The sequence below is a fragment of the Channa argus genome, chromosome 21 (assembly GCF_033026475.1).
Source record: "Channa argus isolate prfri chromosome 21, Channa argus male v1.0, whole genome shotgun sequence".
In the NCBI taxonomy this organism is placed as follows: Eukaryota; Metazoa; Chordata; class Actinopteri; order Anabantiformes; family Channidae; genus Channa; species Channa argus.
The window spans coordinates 18209704-18237541 of NC_090217.1; the positions used below are offsets into that span (position 1 = coordinate 18209704).

The 27838-nt window shown below is 38.8% G+C and overlaps 1 protein-coding gene across 27 annotated transcripts in view; it reads left to right on the forward strand.

Moving 5' to 3' along the window:
- Nucleotides 1-27838, forward strand: part of plekha5 (pleckstrin homology domain containing, family A member 5) — a 220552-nt gene that overhangs the window by 88248 nt on the left and 104466 nt on the right. Inside the window, exon 4 of one of the 27 annotated variants that reach the window (XM_067489784.1) lies at nucleotides 10340-11558. The exons of 24 other annotated variants lie outside the window; for them this stretch is intronic. In XM_067489784.1, the coding sequence (XP_067345885.1) occupies nucleotides 10340-10391 (52 nt within the window). In that variant the 3' untranslated portion in view covers nucleotides 10392-11558. Of the gene's footprint in view, nucleotides 1-1520; nucleotides 4682-10268; nucleotides 11559-27838 lie in introns of those variants that run through there. 2 more of the 27 variants (XM_067489785.1, XM_067489783.1) reach the window with 2 other exon arrangements.

A 27838-nucleotide genomic window follows, 5' to 3' on the forward strand; every position in this document is an offset into this window, starting at 1 on the left:
GTGAGAAATGTGTGGGGTAAAATGCGTTTATGCGAAACTTAGATTTTACATATACACCCTGTGGCAACTGTCGTAAATGTCGTTCATAGCTCTGATTTTAAAAGACATGAGCATAGAGGCCTAACAAATAAGCCTGTGAGCATGCATTACGGGAAGTGTACCATTCTGCAGCACTCTCCTAAACACGCTCCAATTAAAGTGATAGACGACAAATCCACAGTTCTCATTTGGAAAAATAGATGCTAAATGCAGCTGGGAATAATGACCCATTTGAATTAATTATAAAGTACAGGTATGTGTCTATATATCACAATATCAAAATGAAAAAATGTGTAAGTGTAAAAAACAACCCAACAGCTATGTAGATAAAAAGAAAATTACTTGCACTAATCTAAATACATAAGGTTCTAAACTACTCCTTAAGCATCAAGAGCTTGTTCAAAAGGCAGCTGAATTATTCAGCCGAGATTTCAATCCCCTAAGAGGAATGGAATTTTACAAATCAAGTTGCAAATTCCAGACATAAGGTGCAACATACAGAAAAGCTTTCACCTAATGCAGTATGGACTCGGGGGGTTATTAAGTATTAGTCCTTTATAAATAAATATAAACTAGTGCTTTAACCTATGGGAGGTTAAAGAGGACTTGCTGATGCATAAACAAAGAACAATAATGTGGGAGCCTTACTGTTTGTTGGAATTCTAGCACATACCCATATTAAACAAAACAAGGATGATAGCTAAAAAAAAGCTGCTGACTGTGTGAAGATTTAGGGCCTGCAACAAATCAACAACCTAGTGCAGCCACGACCAAGTGTTGTTCCTGTAGAGCAGTGCTGAAGCGTCTTTACCTTATTTGCTATTTTGAATGTTATTTCCTTGTTAAATGGCAATAATGGCAATAATTTTGCTTCAGAAATGGTAAACTGCACCTACCCATAAGCCAGAAGGCGTATCAATAAACTGCTGAATTACGAAACCTCCATCAATGGGAGATAAAAAAACACCAAACTCATTAATCTAAAATGCACTGGACTCGTCTGGATTGCAAAGACATGCAGACTCATCACTCATCACCATCCCCATCAGCCTCGGATCCTGAATCCGAAGCTGTCAGAAATAATATCCATCTTGTTACAAATACATGTTTACATGCTTCATGTTTGTCACGGTTTGTTCTGTTCAGTACTGATAGCAGATTCTCTTTTTGTCTTTTTCTTTTTCATGTTCAACTACTCGACGACTGCATTGTTTTCAACAGGTAAGACATTAAGTTTTAATGCATATTTCTTTTTGCTGTGTTGGGTTTTAGCAGGACCCAGTTGTCTTACTGTATTTGCTTTGACTAGAAATGGTTTTCTGTCCATGTGCACAGACAAGGTGCATGCTGGGGAGATATTGTGGTTTTGTTTGTGAAAAAGCTTTTTTAAAAAAAAGCCACATTAGATTGGAAGTGTAGTACGTTTTGTGCCTCAGTGTGTGACTAAAGGGATATTCTTCCCTGTTTATTTATTGCATTAGTCATGAACTGGAGCTGCCCCACTCCCCCACAACTCCACCCTCTCTGTGCCTAAATCCATCTCTGCCTGTTGGTCTGAGCTTTCTGAATGTCACACTGCATCTCTGCTGTCACATCTCAAGGTTCCCCATCACTTATTTAAATCATCATGACCTGTGTACAGAAAGATTGTGTGTGTCCTTGTTTGATGTTTTTGCATTGTCTTAGATTTGATGGGAGGATGGCTTGATGGAAGAATGAGGAGATGGATGAGTGGATGGATTTGCCCTGGCAGTTTGGCTTTTCTTCCCACTTGTTCCATCACTGGAGCATATACCACTCTTTTTTTTCCCTTGATTTCTCTCTTCATCTCGATTTCTCTTTACTGATTCTTTCCTCGGTATCGGTAACTGTTTGTGTGTGTGTCTGTGTGTTTGTACACGTATCTGTCCATGTGCGCTTGAGGCATTCATGTACATGTTTGTACAGATATAGTATGTGTGGAGATGGGTAACCATGACAACAGCTGCCTGAAGTAGGAGTGCTTGTGGCAGGCACAGCACAGTGCTCTCTCTCTCTTTCTCTCTCTCTCTCTGTCTCTCTCTTTCTCTCTCTCTCTCTCTCTCTCTCTCTCTCTCTCTATCTATCTATCGCATTTATCTGTTAATAGAAGACGTGCGGGCATCTTGGCATGAATAGTCCATTTACAAGTGCTTCACTCTTAAACTATCAAAGCTGTCTTTTGGAATGTCTGATTCGCTGTACATTCATGATGTTATCCAGAAGAAATTAATATCTAATGCATTCTTCAATGTGCAGGCTCAGTTACTTTCACCTTCCAACTTCTGATAACTACATACATACATACAATGTGCCTTATCCAATTCGCTGACATGAGATGGGGCACTATGACTGATTTTCAGTATTGAAGAAATGCTGCCTATGTTTGGAATTTTCATGCTACAATTAGTGGGCCCAAAAATGTCTTAATAAACATTCAAAATGATTATTAATATTTGTGCTGAAAACTCGTAAAACTACTGTAGTTTACTGTTACTGTAGTACTGTTGGAAAGTTTAGGACTATAAAGTGAAACTAACTCTGAATCGAGCAAAGTGTGTGTGTCTCTTGATAATGAATCTGCTCCTGTTCTCTGTCAACTTTGCTGCACAGTCATCGTACCAGACCACAGCAACTGGGTCAGTGAGCACTGGAGAGAAAAGGTGACAAAATTAAAAAAACTTAACTATAGCAGCAGACTAGTGTTGGAGAACAGAAGCTTTTGTCTGTTCATGGCTTTCTTTTTAAAATGTGGACAAGACGGTGATGTATGTTCTTGTAAACAATGGGCGTCACAGTTGTTTGGAAAATCTATGGTGAAATCAGGCATTTTAGGTCCTGGTTAGTGTTAATGTCTTGGGACTTTATGCACGAGCCCAGCAGCAGCAGAGGCATCCTCTGTGCATTTTCTGTTTCAAAATGTCACCCCTTGAAACTACAAACTGACCCAGTTAGGCAATGCCATGCTGCTGTTTTCAATGTCAAGTGTGTTTGTGTGTCTAAGACTGAAAGAGAGGGAGAGAGCTACTAGCAGAGCAGACCAATGGCAAACAATAAGAGAGGAGTGAAATCCGACAGCTGCAGCAGGTGCAAACTCTCTTTTCTCCTCTCTGTCTGATCCCAGCATGCCCTGTGGTAAGCTCCAAACTTAATGTGGTCTTGCTTAGTCCACTGATTTAATTTTTTTGGTAGGGCTGCTTTGCTCTGCAGGACACCATGTGCTGTGGATAGCTGGTTGGTATTAGAGAAATCAGATGCCTTCATCTGTGTATTTGCTGTCAGAAGTTTTCATTATGTGACTCGGATTTTCATAGTTATTGCCTTGGTTGTGTATTGAAGAGAGTAATAGGGTGATGCAGTGGTTAACACTGTCAACTCAAGAGAGTTGTGGGTTGGAACCTGCTGGTTGATTGGGGTGTTTCTATGGCATATCAGAGAATCCTAAGTGAAAATAGTTTCAGGAATGTTAACATTTAGTGAAAATTCTTCATATTGCATGCTACTGTGGAGTGTTATACAAGATTAAGGTTAGACCCTGGACAGGAACACGAAGCACCCACACAGGTACAAGGAGAACATGCCCACTCTTGTGAAAGTGCTGAGTCCTTCAGGAAGTGCATTAAAAGTAAAAAGTAACGCTCATCAAATTCTCCTGTTAGCAAAAATTATACAGCTGGTTACAATGGTTCAGTTAAACAACTGGTACAAGCAATTAAGCACAGAGCAAGAGGAAAAAATGTTTGTTTCTCCAAACTGTTTCAGATTTTGAGATCCTGAAAACATTTCTGATTGTAAAAAGATCAGTGGAGCAACAGTAGAGCTCACACGGCGGCAAGCTGACTATAGATTTAAAGCTATTCTCTAATTTTAGAATTGATGTGTTTCTATGGAAACTCATCTTCTTAATACGACTTCACATTTAATAATTACAAGATCATGTTCATTAAATTGATGGTGTGTGAAACAGAACACTTCAGAACTTGCCTTAAAAAACAAGGGTCAATCAGCACAGCCACAGTGTCTGTTACTAATCTATACATTGATATAGGAATAATGGCGTAGTAGTAAAGTTCCCAGCATGCATTGTTTGAGACTCTGTAGTAGAAACATTAGAAACTGTAAAACGTAATAACAAACAGCCTTGGATGTTGTCTTTGTACTCCAGCAGCTGTGGCTCTAATTGACTCTTAAAAGTAAAAAATTTGTTGATTTTATCTAACAATTACTAATGCAAATGTGATTTGCCATGTGCATCTAATTTAGGATTTATGTTATCACAATTTGTTTAATTACACCTTGTGTGAAAACTAAGCATTACCAAGCAGTTTTCGAATACAGTGCACAGCTAACAGCATAACTCTCTGTATCTATGGTAGCATGATTTTTCTATTTCATGTGCAAGTTGATATTTGTTCGCACATCTATAATCGCTGTTCTTTTTTGATGCGTACTGACAACTGTCACAGAATTACTGTGATACAGAAAACATCTTGAAAATGTAATGCATCTCAGCCAAGTTCTGAGGAATTCCCATCTCTGCCAACTACATCTCTGGTACATAATTATAAGATATTGAGTCATGATTATGAGGTAAAGTCTGGGTGGGAACATGTGAACTGGGCCAGTTTGGGAACCAAACGTGTGCAGTGGGCAAACCTATAGACTTCATACATTTATACATTTATTATATACTGTATATAAATACTATATTATTAACACATCTTTTGGGATTATAACTGATTAGTTAATTAAATTCCTATTATCTGCATCTTAGCCTTTGGCAGCAGAATAATGATGTTAACACTTCACACCTCGGATATCCAGCCTTTATTTGCTTAAAGTGAAACGTTTGCAGGAGGAGAAAACATTCAGATTTTGGTTGTCCAAAAAACAGATCAGAAACACACTGAAATCCAGCTGTTTCATCAGACCACAAGACCCACACATAGTTACCCAGAGGGCTTTTCTGCCCAGTGAACTGCTACATCTGTGATAGTGAAGCTTCTCCAGTCAGCTTTTCCCCAAAGGTGCCATCACTATCTGTACTAACATTTACATACGATCTCTGGAACAAGGCAGAAACAACTCAAAATCACTAGCAGAATATGTCATGTTTTCAAAAAAAGAAGAAGAATTTCAGGACACACGAAGCAGCTTTAAATCTCACAAAGCATTATACTGTAGCAGTAAGGTCAGTGGTGTGAAAATGCAGAGCAGAGCTGGAGAAGAGCAGTCGGCTTCCTCTGGGTAAATAAACCCCAGCTGCACCAGGACAAAATTCAAACTGACCCACTGCCAGTGTCCATTTCATCTTAGTATGTTTTGATGTCATTTTTCAAGCTGATAATGTTTAAGTGTATAGGAGCTCCACTAAAAGGCGTGCAGCTTCCATTTCTGAAGATCATCTGTGCAATTAGCCCAGCTGCATGCTGCATAAGAAGCAGGAAAAGAATGCCAAATTTTGGAAAAGCAGTATTCCCACCACATGGCCTATATTGACTCAATTATCGAGCCTGACCAACCATGACGTGAGCACATTCTGAACAAATTGCATTTAATTATAAGTATGGATTATTGCACTTTCATAGATGATTTCATAAATTGTTATGTCTGCTTGTGTTACAGTAGCTTTTTGCTCATGTAATTACATTATGCTCTGGTTAATTTTATGGGAACAACATATTTTTTAAAAACATATATAGTATTTATATACAGTATATGACAAATGTATAAATGTATGAAGTCTGTAGGTTTGCCCACTGCACACGTTTGGTTCCCAAACGGGCCCTGTTCACATGTTCCCACCCAGACTAAAGACTTGGAGGACATCACAAAAACACATCTCACTTAGTGTAATGTATTTATTACAAATGTAGGGACTTTACCTCATAATCATGACTCAATACCTTATAATTATGTACCACAAATATAGTTATAGTAATAGAAACATAAAATGCAGAGAATTGGAGGAAGAAAAAAACACAATACAGCACAAAATGCCAAACAAATATCTTAATACTTGATTACATTTTGACATGTCAGCTTGTACAGTACTTATATTCTGTATGTAGCCTGTAAGTGTAGTTCATTTTAACATGATTTTAACATTCATACACTAATGTCATCAGGTAATGGTAACACCAGTATTTCTTCTTTGTACAAACAGAACAACCTTAAAAACCTCTTTAATCAGGATTTTTTTAAGCTAGCCTTGGGTCCATCTAACAGACATAAATATTTTGGGTGCTGGTACATCTTTCTCAAAGGTTAAACCAACTTCAGCTAAATATTAATTCCTTTTTTTACTGAGCTTATCATATACAGTTGTGGTTACTACAGTTCTACAAGAGCCCTGAACAGAGAAAAGACCTGTCTTGCGACAATATCCTTGCCTTTAAATGCCAACCTACACTGAAGCAGACAGCTAATGCCAAATTCTTATTATCCTTCCTGAAAGAGAAAGAAATGTGTTTGCTTTAGACTTACAGCAAGGTTTTCTCACAAATGAAAAATTGTCCTTTTGGCGGTAATTTGGCAATAATGCAGATTAGGCCAACACAGAATGGCACAGCAGCCCACCAGCACAAAACGCAAACAGCTTTTTGTCCAACGTCATTTTCCTAAATGGGGTTAAACAATACTAATGGTAGCTGAAATGTTTTTGTATACAGACGTGAACCCCAGCTGCACCTTTCTCATTGCATAAGTCATAACCAGCAGCCTGATGGATGTGATGCTGTGCATGTTGCTGCTCAGGCTGATATCCTCAGGTGATGACTGTAGTGCAGATCTCTGCAGGGTTGTTCATCCAGCCACATCGCAGGCATGATGAGACAGAACCAGAAAGCAAAGTGGACTATTTGGTTCACATCTGGACTAAGAAAAAAGGTGATGATAGAGCAGACAGAGGCAAGAGACATGGCTATGCTACATCATTTTCAGACTGACAGCTGATGAGTGAGCACATGCACAGCTGTAAGAACTCAGCAACTCTAAATTTGTTTGAAGGGGAGCAGCAGAAGAGGCAGGTGAGCCATGCTCTAATGCACTCTGCTATCTGTCTCCCTGCCTATCTGTCTACTGCCACTGAGCTGGTAGTGCAAAGCATGGTTGTTGAAAGCTCACTCAACTGAGAGCAGAGCTGCTGTTGGCAAATTCTTCTTATCTGTGCTGAATCGCCTTCACAACACCATGTTAGAGAGGAATCTCCATACTTCATCCCACATCAGTTCTCTCTGACTTCAAAACAACTTAAAGAACTCTGACTTTAAAAAAGAATCTGGCTCTGGCCAAAGTCAGTTTTCTGTGCCACACAACTCACTCCAGTTCTATCACCTTCACCTCCAGCTGGCAATGTAAAATATCCTGTTCTTCACCCCTCTTTTTCTAGCTGACCTGTTCAGGCAGAAAGAATATCTCAGGAGATTAGCTAGAGAACAATATCATAATCACATACACTCCATGTGCTAATGAAATGGCTTCAAAACAGAATACATGTGATTATCATTCATTTAGCCAGAACCCTCAGCTTTCAGCCAAAAAGCCAAATGGAAATTTATCCATGAGCCCTGATATTCAGTTGTTCAAAGTATCTTGGCAGTATGTTGGAGATGGGTTTAAGCCAAATGCTGAAGAGGTATAGATGCATTAGGCAAGTGTGTCTAAATCACTGTGTGTTCTGTGAAAGCCACAAGGTCTTGTATGTGGCTATAGTTAGTTATAGTTAGTTATAATAATGAAATATAGATTAAATTCTAAAGGCCTACAATTATATTTTGTATTTTTATTGTAAAAAAGCAGGATCAAAATTTCAGATTTGTAAGTCCTTTAGCATTTTCTCTGTTTTAGAATAAATATGATCTAAACTGTGATCAGATTTCCTTATAGGATGGCTTCATCAATTTTCCACGTGTTTTCTATGGCTTTAGTTCGGGGTGTAAATTTACATTAATCCTTTTCAATGTCCCTCTGACTTTCCTGTATCCAAATATTTCTTTGCTTCTAGCTGAAAAACTTCTCCAGATGACATCACCCAGGGGATTTTTTTTTTATCATTAGGGGCTCAGATGATGTCAAAAGCAGGTTGACCATGATTAAGCTCCATAGTATGAGCAAGGAGTTGGCATAATCTTAACTAAAAGTTCTTCCAAGTCATGTCATCTGGAGGCATTTTTTAGCTACAAGTAGAGAGATATTTTAATATAGTGAAGTCAAAGGGAAGTTTAATGGCATTCATTTACATGTAATCTAATCAAATGCATCTAATCAAACTAGAACCAAAAAAAGCTAATTTAATATCAGTGACGGCGTCTTTTGAAGCAACTACAGAGAAAGGGAACCTGATTGAGACTAATGAGAGAAATGTTACATTTAAGCCTGAGTCTTCAGCAACTAGTGTGTGCACTTTTTGGTTATCATAGGTGGGATGGACAGAATTTAGCCCACTGCCCAGGGGCAGCAAAGCAGGTCCAAATGCTGAAATGAGTCTTTGATAGTGAATAACCCAGATTTGTCTTTTAAACGCAGAGCTTATAGATTCTCACCTGATTGTCATGCCTTCAATTCACTTACCAGACTCTAATTTCACCTTCAAATAAACTGATAATCCTATAGATCTGATTCTTTTCCACAATAAATAAGTGTAATTTACATCCATACAAATAATGATTTATTGTATTGGTTCCCTTTATCTAGTTTAAAGATGCATGAAAATTGGATTATGTATTAAAAACTGTAAAGGGTCCATTAACTATGACACATTGCTATCTCCTATTACATAGACTGGGTTTTAAATGCTTTATAATTATTGCATTTCATTTTAAGTTATATTTCACACAACATCCCACATTTGTTTTTGTATGAACATGTTTTTGAAAAACTAAACTATATATTTGTGAGATTTACTTCTTCAGTTGGAACAAATGGATTTGAGCCACATCATAGCTTTTAGTCTTTTAACAGGATTTGTTATAACAAAATGAGAAACATATGTCTGAACTTCTGAACTGTGAAAGAAAACAAAAAGTTGTACAATCTAATCTCTTCATGTTATTGCCTTTGATCTCCTTTTTAAAAACATTGGCAAATATAATTTGCGGAAAGTAAGGATAAGTTCTTTAACTTTAAATGAACTTTTACCAAATATGTTCAGGCTGTAGCTGTGCCCAAAGCCCCGGTACTGTAAGTCCCAACTTGAGGCTACAGTATTTTTAGCTTTATTTTTCCATTTCTGATCATTGGCCTATATGGCAAATGCAACACATTAACTACACTGTCTGTTCTGCTCATAACACTAAGCAATGTGTGTCAACTTGCAACATGTTACAGAGACTCAGGTGATAATCTTTGTCTAAAAAGGTGAGTCTTTCTGGGTAATCCAGGATGTGGTGCTACTGGAACTTCTTGAAGATGTTTTGCCCCTCATCATAAAAGCTTCTTCACTTTTACCTGCCTGCTTGGGACTCTCAGGTCTCATTCATTTACTTCATCTTAGATAAATTTCACAAGGACAAGTTCTCAGGACCTTGAGGTCCCCATTCATGGGGATGGTTGACTGACTTGACCATTGTGTGTGTCATTAAGGTCAGGTGTAAACCCACTGGAATGGTTTCAAAGACTGTGTTCTAAAGGCCAACTATGTGTTTCCCTATGCAAAATTGGACTCTTGCACAGCCTGCATTGCTTTGAGTCATTCATTGCACACGTCAGAAATCAACAATACACATAGATAGATACTGTACTTTATTGATCCAGAGGAAAGTTTAGGGTACGCTAGATCTAATACTGCATGTTACTGGTTGGGCAGTATGAAACAATCTAAGTAGCAGCTTCACACCAATAATAAAACCTTTTCAACAATAATACTGAAAAGGTTTGTTGGAAAAATGTGTCCGTCCTCACTTACTTATAATCTACATACCCACCATTTATGCCTTCTTATGGCTTTTTTAATGTCTTGGTTTTTTTTGCCATGATCTCACAATCAACCTCTTCAAGTGTTGCCATGACTTCTGTTTATGTTGTGGTAATGCAGAAGTTCATGAAGAAGAAATGATCATCAGGAATGATTAGGCGAGAGTCTGTCCCCTTGTGGTTAACCTTTTAAATCTTCCAGACATGCACAAACTACGTAAAGACGTATGTTAACAATGATGCCAATGACGCTGTTGTTGTCTGTGCTTTGGTAAACAGCAAGTACATCTGTGCCCTAGGTGGGGGATAAGTACCATCAAGTAATGCTTCCAGTTTGATGGAGATGACCTCCATTTAATCCTCTTTCCAGGAGTAAACAACTGCTCATCCTTGCCCTGAGGACTGCCTATCCACTGATTTAGCATTGCATCCTTTAAAACCTTATACCTTGTCAGGATCCTTGGGGTTACAGTAGGTGGGTCAGCTCTAGCCAATCATGTGTGCACTAATACATGAGCATTGACTTGCATTTGTAAGTGCAGAATTATAACTCCATGCTAATTTGCATTGTTCAATTCAACATGACTTCATCCAAAATGAACAAATGCTTGTCTACATTAGAAGAAGAGTAAGGTTGGATTCAATAAAACTGTATTAGCCTGGAGTAGTAACCATGTTTAAATATTAAGAATTATACATACATACATTCATGCTTCTTGTCATGACCTGGCCCTCATATTCACATCCTGTCTTGGACTTTTATTTTGTACCTCTTTTCAACACTTCCTGTCCCCAGTTCATTTCTCCAGCTACACCAGTCATCACTGTTCACAATTGTTTTCACCTGTTCCCCTGCCTTTTCAAACCCAGCTCTCACCTTAGTTACCTGTCAGTTCATTATCTTTGTTATTCATGAAATGCCCTGTATTCCTGTTATGTATGGCATGATTTTTTTGGACTCCTGACTCTCTTCATGTAGATTTCTGTCATCTGTATCTTGGTCTGAGGTTTGGTTGTGTTTTTTCTTGTCATTCCAATTGTATCCCTGTTTTTGTAATTAGCTAAATATCCTGGTTTGTTTCCCATTGTGGTTTCTGTCTGTCTTATTGCAGCTCCCTTTTTTTTTGTCGTTTGCTAAATGTCACCCGGTTTGCTTCTCGTATCGATTCCCACCCTTCTTTGATGTGCACATGTTCACTTTCTAGATAATTTCCTAGTTGTTCCTTGTCCTACTTTTTTAATCGCCCTAGTTATCTTTTCCCTGTCTGGTACTCTGTAGTAATTCGTATTTAGTTCTTGGCCCAAGTCAGCATTTTGCCCTTTTCTCTTGTTTGTTTCCTTTGTCTACCCCATCTCAGTTTTTGTATAAGTGTGCACCTTGGTATTCTATCTCAGTTTTCTTTAGCTCTGGTCATTTTTTGTGTTCACGCTCCTGTGTTCAGATTATGGTATTTTTGGTTTATTGTTAAATTCCTTGGTTCATGTGCCTAGTTTGTGTGTTGTGTTCACTGTTATTCAGTCTAGCCTCTGTTTAGATTTGAATTCCCTTCATAGTTGTTTCTTACAAAATAAAAGTTACTTGCATTTCACATCCCTCTCGCAGTGTTGCTTTTTGGGTCCTATAATTCAATTCAACTTTATTTATATAGCGCCAATTCACAACAAAGTCATCTCAGGGCACTTTACAGAATAAAGTCAAGATTATAAAGATATATAAAGAGAACCCAACAATTCCCCCTGGAGCAAGCCATAGGCAACAGTGGAGAGGAAAAACTCCCTTTAACGGAAGAAACCTCCAGCAGAACCAGGCTCAGGGTGGACGGCCATCTGCCTCGACCGGTTGGGGTGAGTGGAAAGGGGAGAGAGAAAAGAACAGAGCAACAAAAAGCAATAACAAAACATCGGGCAGATTGGTAGGACCAGTAGCTGCACGCTGGAAGACACACAGCTTCAAAGCCGGGGGACACCTGCAGAAAGGGACAGAGAGAGGGGGACAGAGGAGGACAAAGACAACTACGGGAGAGAACACACAGAGTTAATGACATACAGTGGTGAGAATTGCGGGGTGAGAGGAGAGGAGAGATGGTCAAGAGGAGGAAAGGAGCTCAGTGCATTGGGGGGTGGGTCCCCCAGCAGTCTAAGCCTATGGCAGCATAACTATAACTAACTATATGCTTTATTAAAGAGGAAGGTTTTAAGCTTAGACTTAAAAGTAGAGAGGGTGTCTGCTTCCCGAATCTGAACTGGGAGCTGGTTCCACAAGAGAGGAGCTTGATAGCTAAAGGCTCTACCTCCCATTCTACTTTTGGAAATTCTGGGAACCTATACAAAACCCCGACACATGTATGCCAGCATATGATAGATTTTACTAGCGTGAATTTAATTAAGTTACACACTGCTGTATCCAACTGGTAAACAAAATAAACATGAGAAAAAAATGTAAATGCTGTCATGCATCTAATTTCTCCATCACCATAAAGCTCAGTGCCATAATCTCTCCTAGTATGTCATTGAGGTTATCACATGCTCACTCTGCAGGTAATTTCCTTTCTCTGTCCCTCCATTTATTATCTCTTCTGCTGGTTTGTAACTGCAACATGGGTTACTAATTCACCACCTCAATTAGACAGAGCTTTAATGAACATGTCCAGCCAATACAATTAGCTTATTATTTCTGCATTACCTAAGAAAAGTCAGTGTCCTGATGCCTCCAGAAAAAGGCTGCAGCACTGTCAGTATACTGTAACAGCATCACTGTCATCGGTTTCTTCTAAAATCTTTCGGAATATGTTCTAATGTCTGTCGTAAACTCATATTTTCATGTTATTAAATAAATTCTAATCTAAGTGTTACTGTAAGCTCCTGATGATTTGCAGTGACAGATTACACTCATAACACAAAGCTCCTGTCAGTTGATGATTCTTTAAATTTGCCAGCGTATGGCATCAGCTTTTAGACAGATTTCTTTCCAGTCACTGGTGTCGGAATCATAGCACGATATAAAAGTTGACTTGTATCTAGAGAAGTGGAGGTATTTTGTTTCTATATTTTGCTGCCTTGTACCTCATGTAAGTCACTTTGGATAAAAGCGTCCGCTAAATGTAAATGTTCTATATATCTACACAATACATTTTCTATGAATCTGTACTGTGCCTTCCTTTGATTGCTGTTGACACCTTAAGGCAACATAACAAATAACATGCGTTACCTCTACTTAGGGGTGAATGTGGCTCAGAAAGGTAGCTCGGCTGTCCAACGACCTTGCAGTTGTTGGTTTAATTCCCGGCTTCTTCAGTGGCATGTCGAAGTGTCCTTGAGCAAGACACTGAACCCCAACTTGGTTGCTCCCGCTGAGTGTTGGCCAGCTGCATAGCAGCTCCCCATCTGTGTGAGTGCGTGATATTGAGTGCAACTGGGTGAATAGGAAGCAATGTAAAGCGCTTTGAGTGCTATATAACTGCAGACCAATTACTTTACAGGTTGGTTTTAAATTGGGTAAAAAAGAGAAATCTGTGTCCAACTTTGTTTTTAATTCATGTAAATTATTTAGCATTTGAATTAAATTATGTGAGGCATCAAAGCAACCCAAATTACTAAATGGAGGTGACATATTTTAATGGCAAGAGTTTTGCAAAAAATGCATAATATTGTTGACAGTTGGTGCTGAAAATGCATATTATGGTAAGGTTGTACATATTAGGCGTAAATCTCTAAAAACATTGTGGATTTCCCTCAATTTTTTACTTCTAAACTCAGACAAAACTAAAGTCTCAGTATTTGGGGCCCAAAATATCAGAAATGTGATGTCCAACCATATTGTTACTCTAGATGGCATAAGTCTGGCCTCCAGTACTACTGCAAGGAACCTTGCAGTTATTTTTAACCAGGATTTGTCCTTTACCTCACATATAAAACAAATCTCTAGAACGGCCTCCTTCCATCTGTGGATCATAGCCAAAATTAGGAGCATCCTCTGTCAAATTGATACCAAAACACTAGTCCATTTGATACCTCTAGGTTGGACTACAGTAACTCCCTAAAGAGCCTGCAATTAATCCAAAATGATGCTGAAAGAGTGCTGACTGGAACTAGTTCCCAGAATTTCCAAAGCTAGAATGGTTTAGCTAACAAGCTCCTCTCCTGTGGAACCAGCTCCCAGTTCAGGTTCGGGAAGCAGACACCCTCTCTACTTTTAAGACTAGGTTTAAAACCTTCCTCTTTGATAAAGCATATAGTTAGTTATAATTATGCTGCTATAGGCTTAGACTGCTGGGGGACCCACCCCCCGATGCACTGAGCTCCTTTCCTCCTGTCACTCTCTTTTCCTCTCAGCCCACAATTGTCACCACTTCATGACATTAACTCTGTGTGTTTTCTCCTGTAGTTGTCTTTGTCCTTTTCTGTCTCCCTCTCTCTGTCCCTTTCTGCAGGTGTCCTCGGGTTTGCAGCTGTGTGTTTTCCACTTAGCAGCTACTGGTCCTACCAACCTGCCCAATGTTTTTTTTATCCTTTTGTTTTCTCTCTTCACTTTCCACTCACCCCAACCGGTCGAGGCAGATGGCCTCCCACCCTGAGCCTGGTTCTGCTTGAGGTTTCTTCCATTTAAGGGAGTTTTTCCTCTCCACTGTTGCCTAGGGCTTGCTTAAGGGGGAATTGTTGGGTTCTCTCTATACATCTTTATAGTCTTGACTTTATTCTGTAAAGTGCCTTGAGATGACTTTGTTGTGAATTGGCGCTAGATAAATAAAGGTGAATTGAATAAGTAATAAGTTGTGTTTAAACTGTTATATGCTGATTGGTACGAATGTTTGGGTTTCATCTTAGATGAGTGTCTCACTTAAGGATGTATCTGTGTTCTAGATCACTCAGCAGGTAGCACTTGTGTCAATGCTCCATAAAGAGCTTGGTTTCTGTACAAGTCATATGTGTGTCCAGTTCCACTTTATACATCTGGCATTTGGGGTTTCAAGAAATAGGAAAACATTAAAAAATAATAATAATTAATTATAGTAATTTTATCAGTTTTGGGAGTTCGAGAATGTTCTACAAATTTGGCTATCAGTGATATGTGATATATATGTGATAGGAACGTGCGAGTGAGGTGATTTGACTTTGGAACTGAGAATACCTCAAATTTGGCTCACTTAAAAAAGGTTTCAACTTGAGCTTGAAAGAATCTTTATATGATTGATTATTTAATGTTTTTTAAATAGAATACAATGTAACATTTCTGATGCACAGCCTAAGCCATTACTGATGAGGAAAGATTATCTGTAAAGATTCTCAGTCATCCAGGTCATGGTTATACCAAGGCTGCTGTTCAGTGTCAACTAGATGTTTGATCTCTCATCTGAAAGACAGTTCTGGCCAACTGAATTGGTTCGGTCATTGACTTAATGAATCCAGAGTTTAAAGGCCTGCCTCTCTGAGCTGGTTGGTCAGAACCAATGAAGTAATTTGGATGAGAGGTGATTTAAAAAAAACTATGGAGTAGAGCATTATGTGAAGCAGAATATGCCTGTGTGTACAGTTTAGGTTTTGGTACATTACTTGTAGCCATAGAAATGGGCTGGTTTACTGATCTTTCTTAGATGAAAAGACGTTGCTTGTTTTGTAGTTTAGTTTAAAGATTGGAAATGGAGTCTTTATTTTGTTAGTTTCGTTAATATTGATGATTATTGATTTATGTAAAATGTTTACAAGTTATACGTTTTTCAGGATTAGTGACTGTGAAATTTTAAGTGTTTAACAAAGGGATTCTTTTATGTGGACATTTTTATATGTAGAGTATTTGTTTTTAAGTTTGTAGTGATGTCACAATGCAACAATATTCATGGTGTCATGTAAGCCATGTGGGCTGTACACGTGTACATGACACAAATAAAACTTAACTGAACACTACTACTACTGAATGGTGCAACATTACACTATATAATGTTACACAATGTTGAAAAACACAAAGAAACACAGCACAACATCTGGATATTTGAAAGGTGTTTGAAAGTTCACTGTGTAAAATATCCTAACATGTAAAACCGACACATGTCATGACAGTTTTGTCGGTCATGCCGTCTTTGTCTTTTTGCAGGGTAGATGAGACCAGCTGTAAAAAAAAAAAAAAAAAAAACCAGCAGGATGATAAACAGAGTTTGTTATTTGGTCGTGTGTGTGTGTGTGTGTTTGGCTTGGAGGTAGTTGACATTATACATCAGGCTGGAGGACACAGGTTGACCCTCCCCCACTCTGCCATATCTAAGCATTGTAATATTACATTACCGTGCTACAGACTGTAGACATGTCCCTGTCTGTCCTTGTGTTCACAGGCCACTTAGCTGTCTGGGTGCATCATGTGACAGGGATGTAGGAAGGCGTTAAAGACCAACAGGGATTTTTGATGCATACAGTATATGCTGTAGTGAACAACACTCGCTCATGGAAAAATCTATATTCAGAACCTCCAGGGAGGCATAAAGTAATGCAAACACCAGTTACATTGCTTTACTTTTAGTTTAAACCACAGCACAGACACAAGCTTCATCAGGTCAGTCATTGGTGCACATCATGGGCTTAATGTGGAGTTCATTTTTAGAGCATTCAGACCAGGGTGCTGTGTTATAAAATCAGATATTTTACATTGTCCTCTGCCAGTTACATGTCTGCAGGTAATAACTCCATATTTCTATTATGTCAACTTTCAACCAGCTAAAAGAAGCATCTTGGTTTTGACTAAGAAAAGATTCTATGAGCTTGGGGATGTTTTTGTTGTTGTTGTTTTGTTTACCTGATAGAAATGCTTGTTATTCTAAATAGATGAAAGAGTACTTGAACCAACCCTACTTATATAGAAGTACTTTAGTTCTACAAAACTCAAAAATCATCAAATGTTTAATCCTTAACATAGTGTATGTCCCTATCTATTATTTTTAAATAAATAAACCGTCACGGGCTGTTATTAGGTCTATTATTATATTCCATCCTTCATCTATATCTAATCTGCACTGTTTGTTTAGCAAAGATTTGCCAATCTTTTAGCTGATATGTGTACAAGTGTCTGTGTGATTGTAAATACTATAAATGCAATATATTTAATGTTGAAGTTTTTTTTTTAAAATTATCATTTTGAATTTGATGGCAGCAACACATTTTTGAAAAGTTGGAACAACTTTACTACTGTGTTGCATCAAGTTTTTAACAATAGTATGTGAGGACAACAAGAGTTGAGGTACTGATGAGTACTACTTTATATAGGATAGAATTTAAAAATTTGACTCATCAGACTACAGGAGAGTTTTCCACTTTACCTCAGTCCACCTCAGTTTTAAATGAGTCTGAGTTCACAGATAAGCATTGTTTTATTGATCTTCTTTAGATGTGGTTGTTTCTTTGCATGTACAGTTTTAACTTGACACACACTGTGTTCACTCATATTGGTTGTCAGAGATGGTCCTGAGCCCATGCAGTGATTTACACTACAGAATCATGGAGAAGTGCGTATTGCAGGTGATCAGTGATGATCAAAATGTAGAAATACAGATCAAATTTTACACTAAAAATGTATATTTGTATGCATATGATGGATCATGGTCGTATAATTATGAGCCTGCTGTGCATGGAAGAGACCAGGAACCAATGAGGATTAAAAGAAATAATTATTGACAGAAAATTGTTAGAATGGGGCAAAATGACTGCAAGAGTCTGGGTCCGTGACAGGTGCTAGCTAATTTTAAACACAGCTGACCGTGTACTGTATTCACATCAGAGTTGTAGAGTTTACTATCACATATTAGGATTCAAGAGGCTGATTCAAAAGCAGGAGAGAGTAGTAGATATATTTCGGGCAAAAATAACGTATTGTTGACCTTTTAATTACGCAATATAATTACAATAAAAATGAGGGTAAAAATTTACATACACTATTAATGCCGAGTGTTGAACAGGTGTATATGTGAAGTTGGATCTATGAGCGGGGAGTCATTGTGTGCACTGGTGGAGCTGCAGCAGCTGTCGGTCTGGCATGGTCCTGGATTTAACATCTCATCATGAACTTGTAAATTGAAAGGTCTGGAATGTAATTCTCTTGTTCTGACTGAGCAGGGTACAGGACTGCCTGTGCTGTCACAGAGATGGCAGTGAAGTCCTATCTTTTATCTGCTGCACCCAGCTCCTGCAGGTGTGTTTCTCCTTAATGGAGTTTGTGAAACAGTGGTAGCAGAAAAATACACAATAAAACAAGCAGAAAAGGTGCTCTGTGGCAAAGCAGCTTTCTAATGTTATGTAGTTTGACACAATTGTAAAACAAAAAAGAAGATGGGCAGCACGGTGGTGGACTTGTTACTGCTGCTGCCTCAAATCTAGAAGGTTGTGGCTTGTTTCCTGATTGTGGCCTTTCTGTGTAAAGTTTTCCTGTTCTCCCTGTATTTATGCGTGTTTTCATCCAGGTTTTCATCCAGGTACTCCGGTTTCCTCCCACAGTCCAAACACATGCATGTTAAGTTAACTGGTGAAACTAAATTGTCCGTAGGTTTGAATGTGAGTGTGAATGGTTGTTTGTCTGTGTATGTCTCTCTGTGTTTGCCCTGAGACCTGTCCAGGGTGGGCTTTAGCCCCCACAACGCTACACAGGATAAGTGGTTACAGATAATGAATGGATGGATAGACATATATGGCATACATATGTACACCATGTGTTTTTAAAAATAATAATTTCAATTATGCATCATTAAGAGTATACTACATATGGTTCAGAATACATAAATACAGCATTTTAAAGTACGTTTTTAAAAGTAAAATACGCTCATAAATATGCATAAGACTTATCGTTAAGGCAAAAAATTATTTCTTTTTTTTTCCCCAGCACTTTAAACCTAAGTAACAGCAACCCAACACTTGTTAAATGGTAAATGTTCTGCACTTATATAGCGCTTTTCTACCTATTGGCACTCAAAGCACTTTACACTGCTTCTTATTCACCCATTCACTCACAATCACACACACTCACACACCGATGGGGGAGCTGCTATGCAGCTGGTCAACACTCACCAGGAGCAACTAAGTTGGGGTTCAGTGTCTTGCTCAAGGACACTTTAACATGTGACCGGAGGAGCCGGGGATTGAACCAACAACTGTGAGATTGGTGGACAACCGCTCTACCTTCCTACACCACAGTCGCCCGCTGGTTAACACTCATTCTTCCAGTTTCCTACTAACAAGTGGAGCAGCAGGGTGGCCTGCTGATCAAAAGCCCAGAGGCATTCACGCTTTATATTTGTATCTTAGAGGGAAACATGCAGCAAAATATAAATTTACACAGTGAAAAATGCTCTAAATTGCAGAGACCAGTCGACTCCTCTTCACTCTAAATGGCTACACATACAAGACTAATGGCTTCACTTGAGAGCCAAGTCAGGCATTTATAACATATTTTAGAAAGTTGCTTTACAGCAAATTCTTAATTTGCAGCCCACAGATGTGGGAGGTGTTCGGTGCCTCTCAGTGGACTTAAACGAGTCATGTGCAGATGAATCTGTAGCTCAGATCAGCCCTCTCTAGGTTTAAGCAGGCGGGTTTTAAATTACTGCTGCTTCAGCTCTGACGCAACCCTCCCAGGATGCTACTGGATAGCAGCCGCTCGCTAAGTGTGTAAGGCAAGCAAGCAAAAAGGGAGGAGAACACAGGGCAGGAGAGGAGGGAGGAGATGGAAAGATGCTCCTTTTAAAGACCAAAGGCAGTGATATCAGAAAAGTGCTTTCTTCGAGGCGACAAATTTTGAGTTTGATGTTGAAATGATGTTGAAACAACTGTCTGTCTTACAGAAAGGAAAAACTGAAGACAAAGGTAACAAGAGATGGTACAGAATTACAGAGAGCTTAGAGATGATGCTGGGCCTGACAAACCTGAGTATAACTGAAAGGCACTACACTGTTCTACAGACTGTTAATGTAGAGGCCTGATAATTCTTTACTTTCTGCATCCACTATGTGTCCATCAATTTGTTACCACCCAAGTCTGTGAGGGTTGGAAACTAGCTCTTCATTTCATACATCTAAGGTAATGCGAAATTAATTACACCATTACCACTGTTCTGCTGATACACATACTGCACATACAGTTTTTTTTTCATACGATACAATAGAGGATTCTTCTTTTTCTCACTGATCATAGGGTAAACAGAAAGTATGAGTATGTTGAAAGTTTCTAAATTAATTTTGTTTACCTCGCTTATGGGACTTTATCCATAATTTTACCTCAGGAGAAGCACTCGCAACAATTCCTCTGTGTTTTCTATTCTGTGGCTGAAAAATGTAATCATTTTTAATAATAATAATTAATACAAATATTTCCAAGATAAGCAACACATTTTGTATCAGTGCACCTCATACATATTCTTACAGTAATTTCCAAGTCTGGATCAGAACATATTAAGTCACTTGTACAGTCATTAGAGGTCTGGGTTTCCCTGTTTTAACTAAAATGCTGTTAATTTGCTAATTTGTATTTTGACATTTTGTGCAACTAAATGTATTCACTCTATTTCCAAGCAATTTCATGCATGAATTAAATGTCACGATGTCAACGTTTGCACAAACTGCATAATCCAACATCAAAGCAGTGCATTTGGTCACGTCACAAGATGCGTTTCAGTGCATGAAATGAAACAGTCCCAGTTTGTGCAGGAAATTGCTTCCTGCCTCTATCATGAAATGCTCACTGAGAGTTAAGAAACTGGCTAAAACATGATAATGCACTTTTAACGTGCTTTAAATAAATGTGGTAATGATGCTGTCATTTTGTTCTATTTATTCAAAATTTACTGTCTTCAGTGGTTGGAAATGCATTTCATGGCATGAAAATGACTCTTGCTGCCTGAGGGTGCATTATGGGCTCTGAATATATTTCATGTCAAAAAAGCTAATGACACAAAATAGATTTAACTTCTCTCAGGACTCCACTTTTGTAAAAAGTATCACTTTATTGATTAGTCCAAACATCATGTGCCTCTCTACAGACACACTTGAGTGAGCAGCAGAATGTTCTGCTGTCAGCATCATGAGCATCAGGCAGACTGATTTCTATAACAGATTTATTAGCACACTAACCCATAATCCCCATCCACATTTTTCCTTTTCCTCCTGTCCTCCTCTATGGGGCTGTCAAAATGCTGCTCTCACAGCAGATGCCATAAAAGCATCAAAATGCAGTCAGGAATCCTGTTGTACACGCTAGCAGAGTTTTCCTTTGTTGCCAAGCAACAAAGGCAAAAGTGTCAGAGGTTGTTGTTGGTTTTTCACACAGCTGTGATGTGTTTAGTTCCATTAAACTTATTGGCTGCTAATTAGCATCATACGCCACCAATACACACTGACGGATACGATGACAGGGACTGACTGATCTGTCTTAGGTTTCTCTACTTGCTCTGGATTAACCCTCGGTTTAGTCCAGTGGCACAGTGTCTCACAATCTTGTTGCTTTTAATTGCACAAATTTTACCCATGAACATAAATCTACTCACCAAAACTTGTATACAACTTGTATAATGTGGGGCGACTGTGGCGCAGGAAGGTAGAGCGGTTGTCCACCAATCTCACAGTTGTTGGTTCAATGTCGAAGTGTCCTTGAGCAAGACACTGAACCCCAACTTAGTTGCTCCCGGTGAGTGTTGACCAGCTGCATAGCAACTCCCCCATCGGTGTGTGTGTGTGTGTGACTGTGAGTGTGAATAAGAAGCAGTGTAAAGTGCTTTCAGTGCCATTAGGTAGAAAAGCGCTACATAAGTGCAGAACATTTAACTCTGTGGCTCTGAAGAAGGTTTGTCAATAGTGGGAAAAGAATCCTAATGATGTCATATTGATGTCATCTGACTGACTGGGACTATTGAAAGTGAGATGTGAGTGCACATGTCAGCAGAGTAACAGTGTGGTCTAATAAAGTGCCTATAGTCATATACTGTAAATAGTCAGCTTAGCAGGAAGAAATCAGCAACACGACTATAACAACTGCATAATACATCCACTGTTTCTTAGTGTCTCTGGCTTTTTAGAACTGTTCACCTCCTAAATTGCACGTACAGTGTAATAATACTTTTTGAATATATACTGTATTATTATGTGTAAAAGCTACTGCAAACATTTCCCTTCAGGGATTAATAAAGTATCCATCCATCTATGTATGTAAGAATTCATTCATTCTTATTCATTTTAGAACCAGAAAGCTCACAGTGACAGGAGGAGCCTGATCAATCATATATCAGTAACAAACAGCAGCCTTACTGCACTAATAATGTAGGTGTGATATTGGCAATATCTTCAGGATACATTCATAAAAATGGTTTATTAGGTTCTCACGTCTACTCATGCTGGGTATGGTAGATGATCCATTTCACCATCTGCCATATCTAACATATGGACACTCACAAAGCTGGACCACTGCCTTGTAGTCCGAGGCTCATTTCCCTGCACAAAAGTACTTTCTGCTGATTCCCTCTCTCTCAAGCACAAAGCCTTTAATTTCCTTCTTTTCCCCAACATGCAAATTGTTTTCTTTTAATATTATCTCATTTGCTGCAGCTATACATTTCATCAGGTGCTTATCGTCTCTATTGGGGTGAAACCAATGAAAAGGTCCAGTGCTTGGGGATTTACATGTTAACTTCAGCTGAACAGTGATGTCCTCTAACAAATGTCTACAATAACTCTTAGTAAACTTTTTCTCATGTTAGTGGACAAACAGAAAAGTGGTGACATGCTCAGCTTTAAAGAAATTGCTTGTCTAACAGCATCTAAGACCTTCTTCCTTCCTTCCACACTTTTCTCACAGTGGAAATGTACTGGCTGGATCTGACAGTTATGGAACTTGTTTTTTCAAATTTGCAATTTAATTAATTCAAAGCGGAGTCTGTATGAAAGTGTGTTGAAACTACTGAGCCACAAAACAGAGTTTGTTGAAGATATTTCACCTCTCATCCAAAAGGTTTTAAAAGTTCTGAGTGGTTGGGGTTCGTAAGTTTTTAACCCTAACACCTCCAGGGTCATTAAGGCGGATTTGAACGGTTGTCCCACAGCTCTATCGTGTGTTATTTTGGTCACACAGGAACCATTATGAAATTGCCAGTTACACCACCTTATTATTCGGCCATTCCAGTTAGATGGAGATTGTTTCCTTTTCTTTAAAACCTTCAGTCTTCTCTGGCCGGAGTGTGGACATTGCTGTCCTCAAAGGTGCGAGGCAAAAGCCTAATTTGTAGTATAGGTTTGCCCTCCAGTAGATCTGTCCTCACTTTATGGATGCATAAAGTCATATATTCATTCTCCTTTTGAGAGAATGAATGTCCACTCTGGAGAGTGGCAACAAGGAGAAAAGGAGCCTTTGTGTGTTGCTTTTGACTGAACATGTGCAGTGGGTGCGTTATGTTGCCTCTCTCGTGTAGTGCACTGCATTTGTGATGCATTTCTGCACTAAGCCTTCCTCCATATACAAAGCTATTCCTTGCATAATACATAGCTTCATGTATAGCACATGATCTGTTTGCACTTTCCTCTACCAGCACCATGAGTTTGACATCTTGACAACTATTTGACACATTCATCCCCTCAAGATAAACCCTAACTCTAACCTTATCATGTAATCCTTTTAATCTTCAAATGTAAAAAGCAGCCACATTGTATTGCTCCATCATGTTCGACCCTGTCAGGCTTATGTCTTATTAGTGGAGAGGAGTTCTACAGTCTGTTTTCTTGATTTCCTCACTTTACTACATCTACAGTGAATAGATAATGAAAGACATTTACTTTCTGATTGTTGATATCACCGACCCAAAGTGAATTTAGCACTTCAGCAGTCAGCAGCAGACCTTATTATGGTCATTCTAGAAAATAGATAGAGTGTAGTGGAGTGCCCTTGTTATAAATTCTGGTCAAACCATCTTATACACAGGTAATTTCAACTGCCCCCCTCTCTCCCCCTGACTCTCCCTCACACATCGTGGTTATGTGAATTAAACGGGACAGCCCTTGACATGCAGTTAATGAGTGGGAAGAGCATGGCAAAGAAGTTAACCACCACACACAAGCAGGAGCTGTGTAGCATGTTAGCATAGAAACAGAAGCAGCTTGGGTGCTGCCTGTGTGTCTGTACAAAGTGTAGGCAAGCCCATGTTTTACAAGCATTCAGTGCCCAATACACAGTCGCCATTTAAGCACAGGAAAATCCTTCAGGTTGCAGCTACTCATATGTATTGCAAGTGACATGCAGGATGACATAGACTGTGTAGACATTATTATATTAGGAGTGTAACTGTAGTGTATGACATGCATGACAAAAATGTATACACAACAGAACTTATATGGTTCTTTTAGATTGTCTCACCTTGCTTTATTGGCCAAAACCATACAACTGGACTGTTTGTACATTTTGTACATCAGCTGCTATCCCAAAGCTGCTAGCTGGACTCACTGGAACTTCTTGAGCTGTGTCTGAGTCTAGCGCCCTGGAACACGGATGAATTTGAAAGGGTAGAGGTAATTCCTGCCTGAGCTGGCCAATAGAGATGGTATATTACCCCCCAACCTTCCTACTGTGTTGTAATTTGAACTCCAAGAGTTTTTTAATTGCAAAGGAGAAAACTGTGAACCGAGAGAGAATGCGAGAAAAGCGGCAAACAAAAGAACAAAAGAACGATTTAAATGAGTTAATTTTTTATAGAAAGGTTTTTATAATTTTTGGGTTGCATTACTAAAGTTTTGCTCTTAGATGTGTTTGATTTGATTGCAAATAAACCCCTGTTGAATCACAAGGTTCTTGAACTAATCAATTTGCCACTGAACAGCAGCTTTGGAATGAGCAGGAATTGGATGACCATGAATACTCACAGACATTCTGTATACTAAGTGCTACAAGCTTACAACATGTGTGAGTATAAACTTCAGTTGTTAGTTTATTCAGGCCTATATTTGCCACAGGTTAAACAACTTAAAGTGTCTTTTAATTCACGACTATGCATCGAGACAACGCTCACACAGCCATGTGATAATTCAGTCCACCAGACCGAATTTTCACTGTACTGTACGTCATTGTCAGACTATGAGCCCATTTTTATTCGCAATGGACCTTGACCACTGACAGTTACTACTATTAAAGCAAACAAAGCTACAAAAAACAGATACAAATGAATTACAAGAGGTGAAAATCCCCAGCACACAAAACTACCAAGCAAACAAACAAGACCACTGCAAAATAAACACAAAGAGTCAGCAATGATTGCAAGACTACACAAAACAATCTGAAAGACCTACACAGTAGGTGTGGAGACCTTTTACTGGTCTGTGCCCAGCAGCCTATTTTCTCATATTCTGTCCATAAGTAAAAGAGAGGGAGCTTTTTTATTTTCAAACATGGTAAAACATCATCCCTAATAAAATGAAAAACAATCTTGTTGGTTTAACCATATATCATAACAGACACTCTTTCAAATTAAATCAGATTCCTGTGGTGTAGCCAGCCACAGAGGCATTTCCACTTCTAATCCGAAATCCAGTTACATTTGTAACTGTATTTCATTATGTCATTTTTTTTTCTTAAGCATTTCTGTTTAACTTGTGACTTGTAATAGTATTTGTTATTTCATTAGCTGTTTTGATACTGCACATGATAAATAATTAATTGGTTGTTTAAAAAAATCTTCATTTGATATAGTTATTTATTAAAGCAAAAAATACCAAAATATTTTCTAGCGTTTCCAGAGTGAGGATTTGCTTCTTTTCTCTTTTATATGAGAATAAATAAATAAAATAAATTGATCATAAACTATAATTTGTTGCTGCTTTAGAAGGAATCCAACATCTTTTGCTTTCAGCTTCTGATTTGCACCTAGAATGTGGCGGATAAATGATCCACTAAAGGCAGCTTTTATTTCTTCATATTCTGATCTGTAACAGATTTTATATAGTTTTCGAATTTAGCATTTCCACAAGGCACCAAAGCCAGCTAATGGCACCATTAGCTGGCTTTGCAAGACTAACTCTTCCCTGGAAGAATGGGAGCATAAAAAAATAAAAGCCCTGTTAGCAAGGTATTCCAGTAAGTGTGTTTGCGTTGTTGTATATGTATATCTGTGTCATACACAGGAACACATTTTTCCTGCTCTTCATGTACATTTGAACGCCAGTATCTCAGCGAATATGTTCTTGCTTTCGATGTCCCTTCTACTTGTCATTTCCTCCCACCACTGAACGCTGTGCTCTGGCCTTTTTTCTTAATGCACCACATGTGCCCTTTCCACTGTAGCCTAAGTGCACGGCACTCTTTTAAAGGCCCAAATTCATTACATTACACCAACCTCTGCGCCCCCCAAGTGCAAGTGTTCTTGATGGAACATCTTTTGAACAGCTTGCCTTTTTACTGCCATCTTGAAGAAATAGAAGCAGAAACACACCACTATTTGTCCCAAATATCAGACTATTTCGGTCGCTGAACAGTGCACTGCATACCTCTCCAACACACTTAGTGTTTACTTGTTCTCATTTTCCAGTCTCCTTCAGTGAATTGGCAAAGCATTTCACACGCCAGGGTAGTCTACAAAAACACAGAAAAGCCAAAATTTTGCAGTAGCACACTATTTTCTTCTGATGTCCCATGGTGTGTCAGAGACTATTCTTGGACTTTCTGCATTTTAGATGTAAAGGATGTGGGAAAAGAGACGAAAAGAGTCTGATATCAAAGATACTGCAGTGAGAAGTTGGGAGGGAAGAGGAGTTGCAACTTGCCGCAAAAGTTTGACTTTGTTACTTGAGACAAAACTCATTTCTTCTTTTGATTTTGTCCCAATCATTGACACCTCCAAGATACTGTATTTCAGCACTATAGATAGATCCTATGGCAGCCCCCCACCCCCAGTAATTGCAGACAGAGATGTTGAACTCAAGCAAGAAGTAGTAACTGAGTAAGTAGGTAATCAAGGACGTGCATCCGGAAAGTATTCCAGGCAATTAACTTTTTCCACATTTTTTGTTACAGCCTTATTCCAAAATGGATCAAAATCATTATTTTCCTTAAAATTCTAAAAATACAATATCCCATAATGAGAACATGAAAGATGTTTGTTTTAAATCTTTGCAAATTTATTAAAGCTAATAAACGAAAAAAAATCATATGTACATAAGTATTCATTGCCGTTGCCATGTCACTCAAAATTGAGCTCTGGTGCATTGTGTTTCCACTGATCATCTTTGTGATGTTTTTACAACTTGATTGTCCACCTGTAAGAAATTCAGTTTATTGGATATGATTTGGAAAAGCATACACCTGTCTGTATAAGGTTCCACAGTTAACAGTGCATGTCAGAGGACAAATCAAGCCATGAAGTCCAAGGAATTGTCTGTAGACCTCCAAGACAGGATTGTATCGAGGCACAGATCTGGGGAAGGGTACAGAAACATTTCTGCAGCATTAAAGATTCCAATAAGCACAGTGGCCTCCATCATCCGTAAATGGAAGAAGTTTGAAACCACTAGGATTCTTTCTAGAGATGGCCAGCCTGCCAAACTGGGCGATTGAGAGAGAAGGACCTTAGTCAAGGACATGACCAAGTACCTGATGGTCACTCTGAAAGAGCTCCAGCATTTCACTGTGGAGAGAGGGGAACCTTTCAGAAGAACAACTATCTCTGCAGCACTCCACCAATAAGGCCTGTATGGTAGAGTTGCCAGAAGGAAAGCACTTCTTAGTAAAAGGCTTATATCAGCCCGCCGGAATTTACCAAAAGGCACCTAAAGAGTCTCAGACTATGAGAAACAACATTCTTTGGCCTGATGAAACAAAGATTGAACTCATTGGCCTGAATGCCAAGTGTGATGTCTGGAGGAAACCAGGCACCACT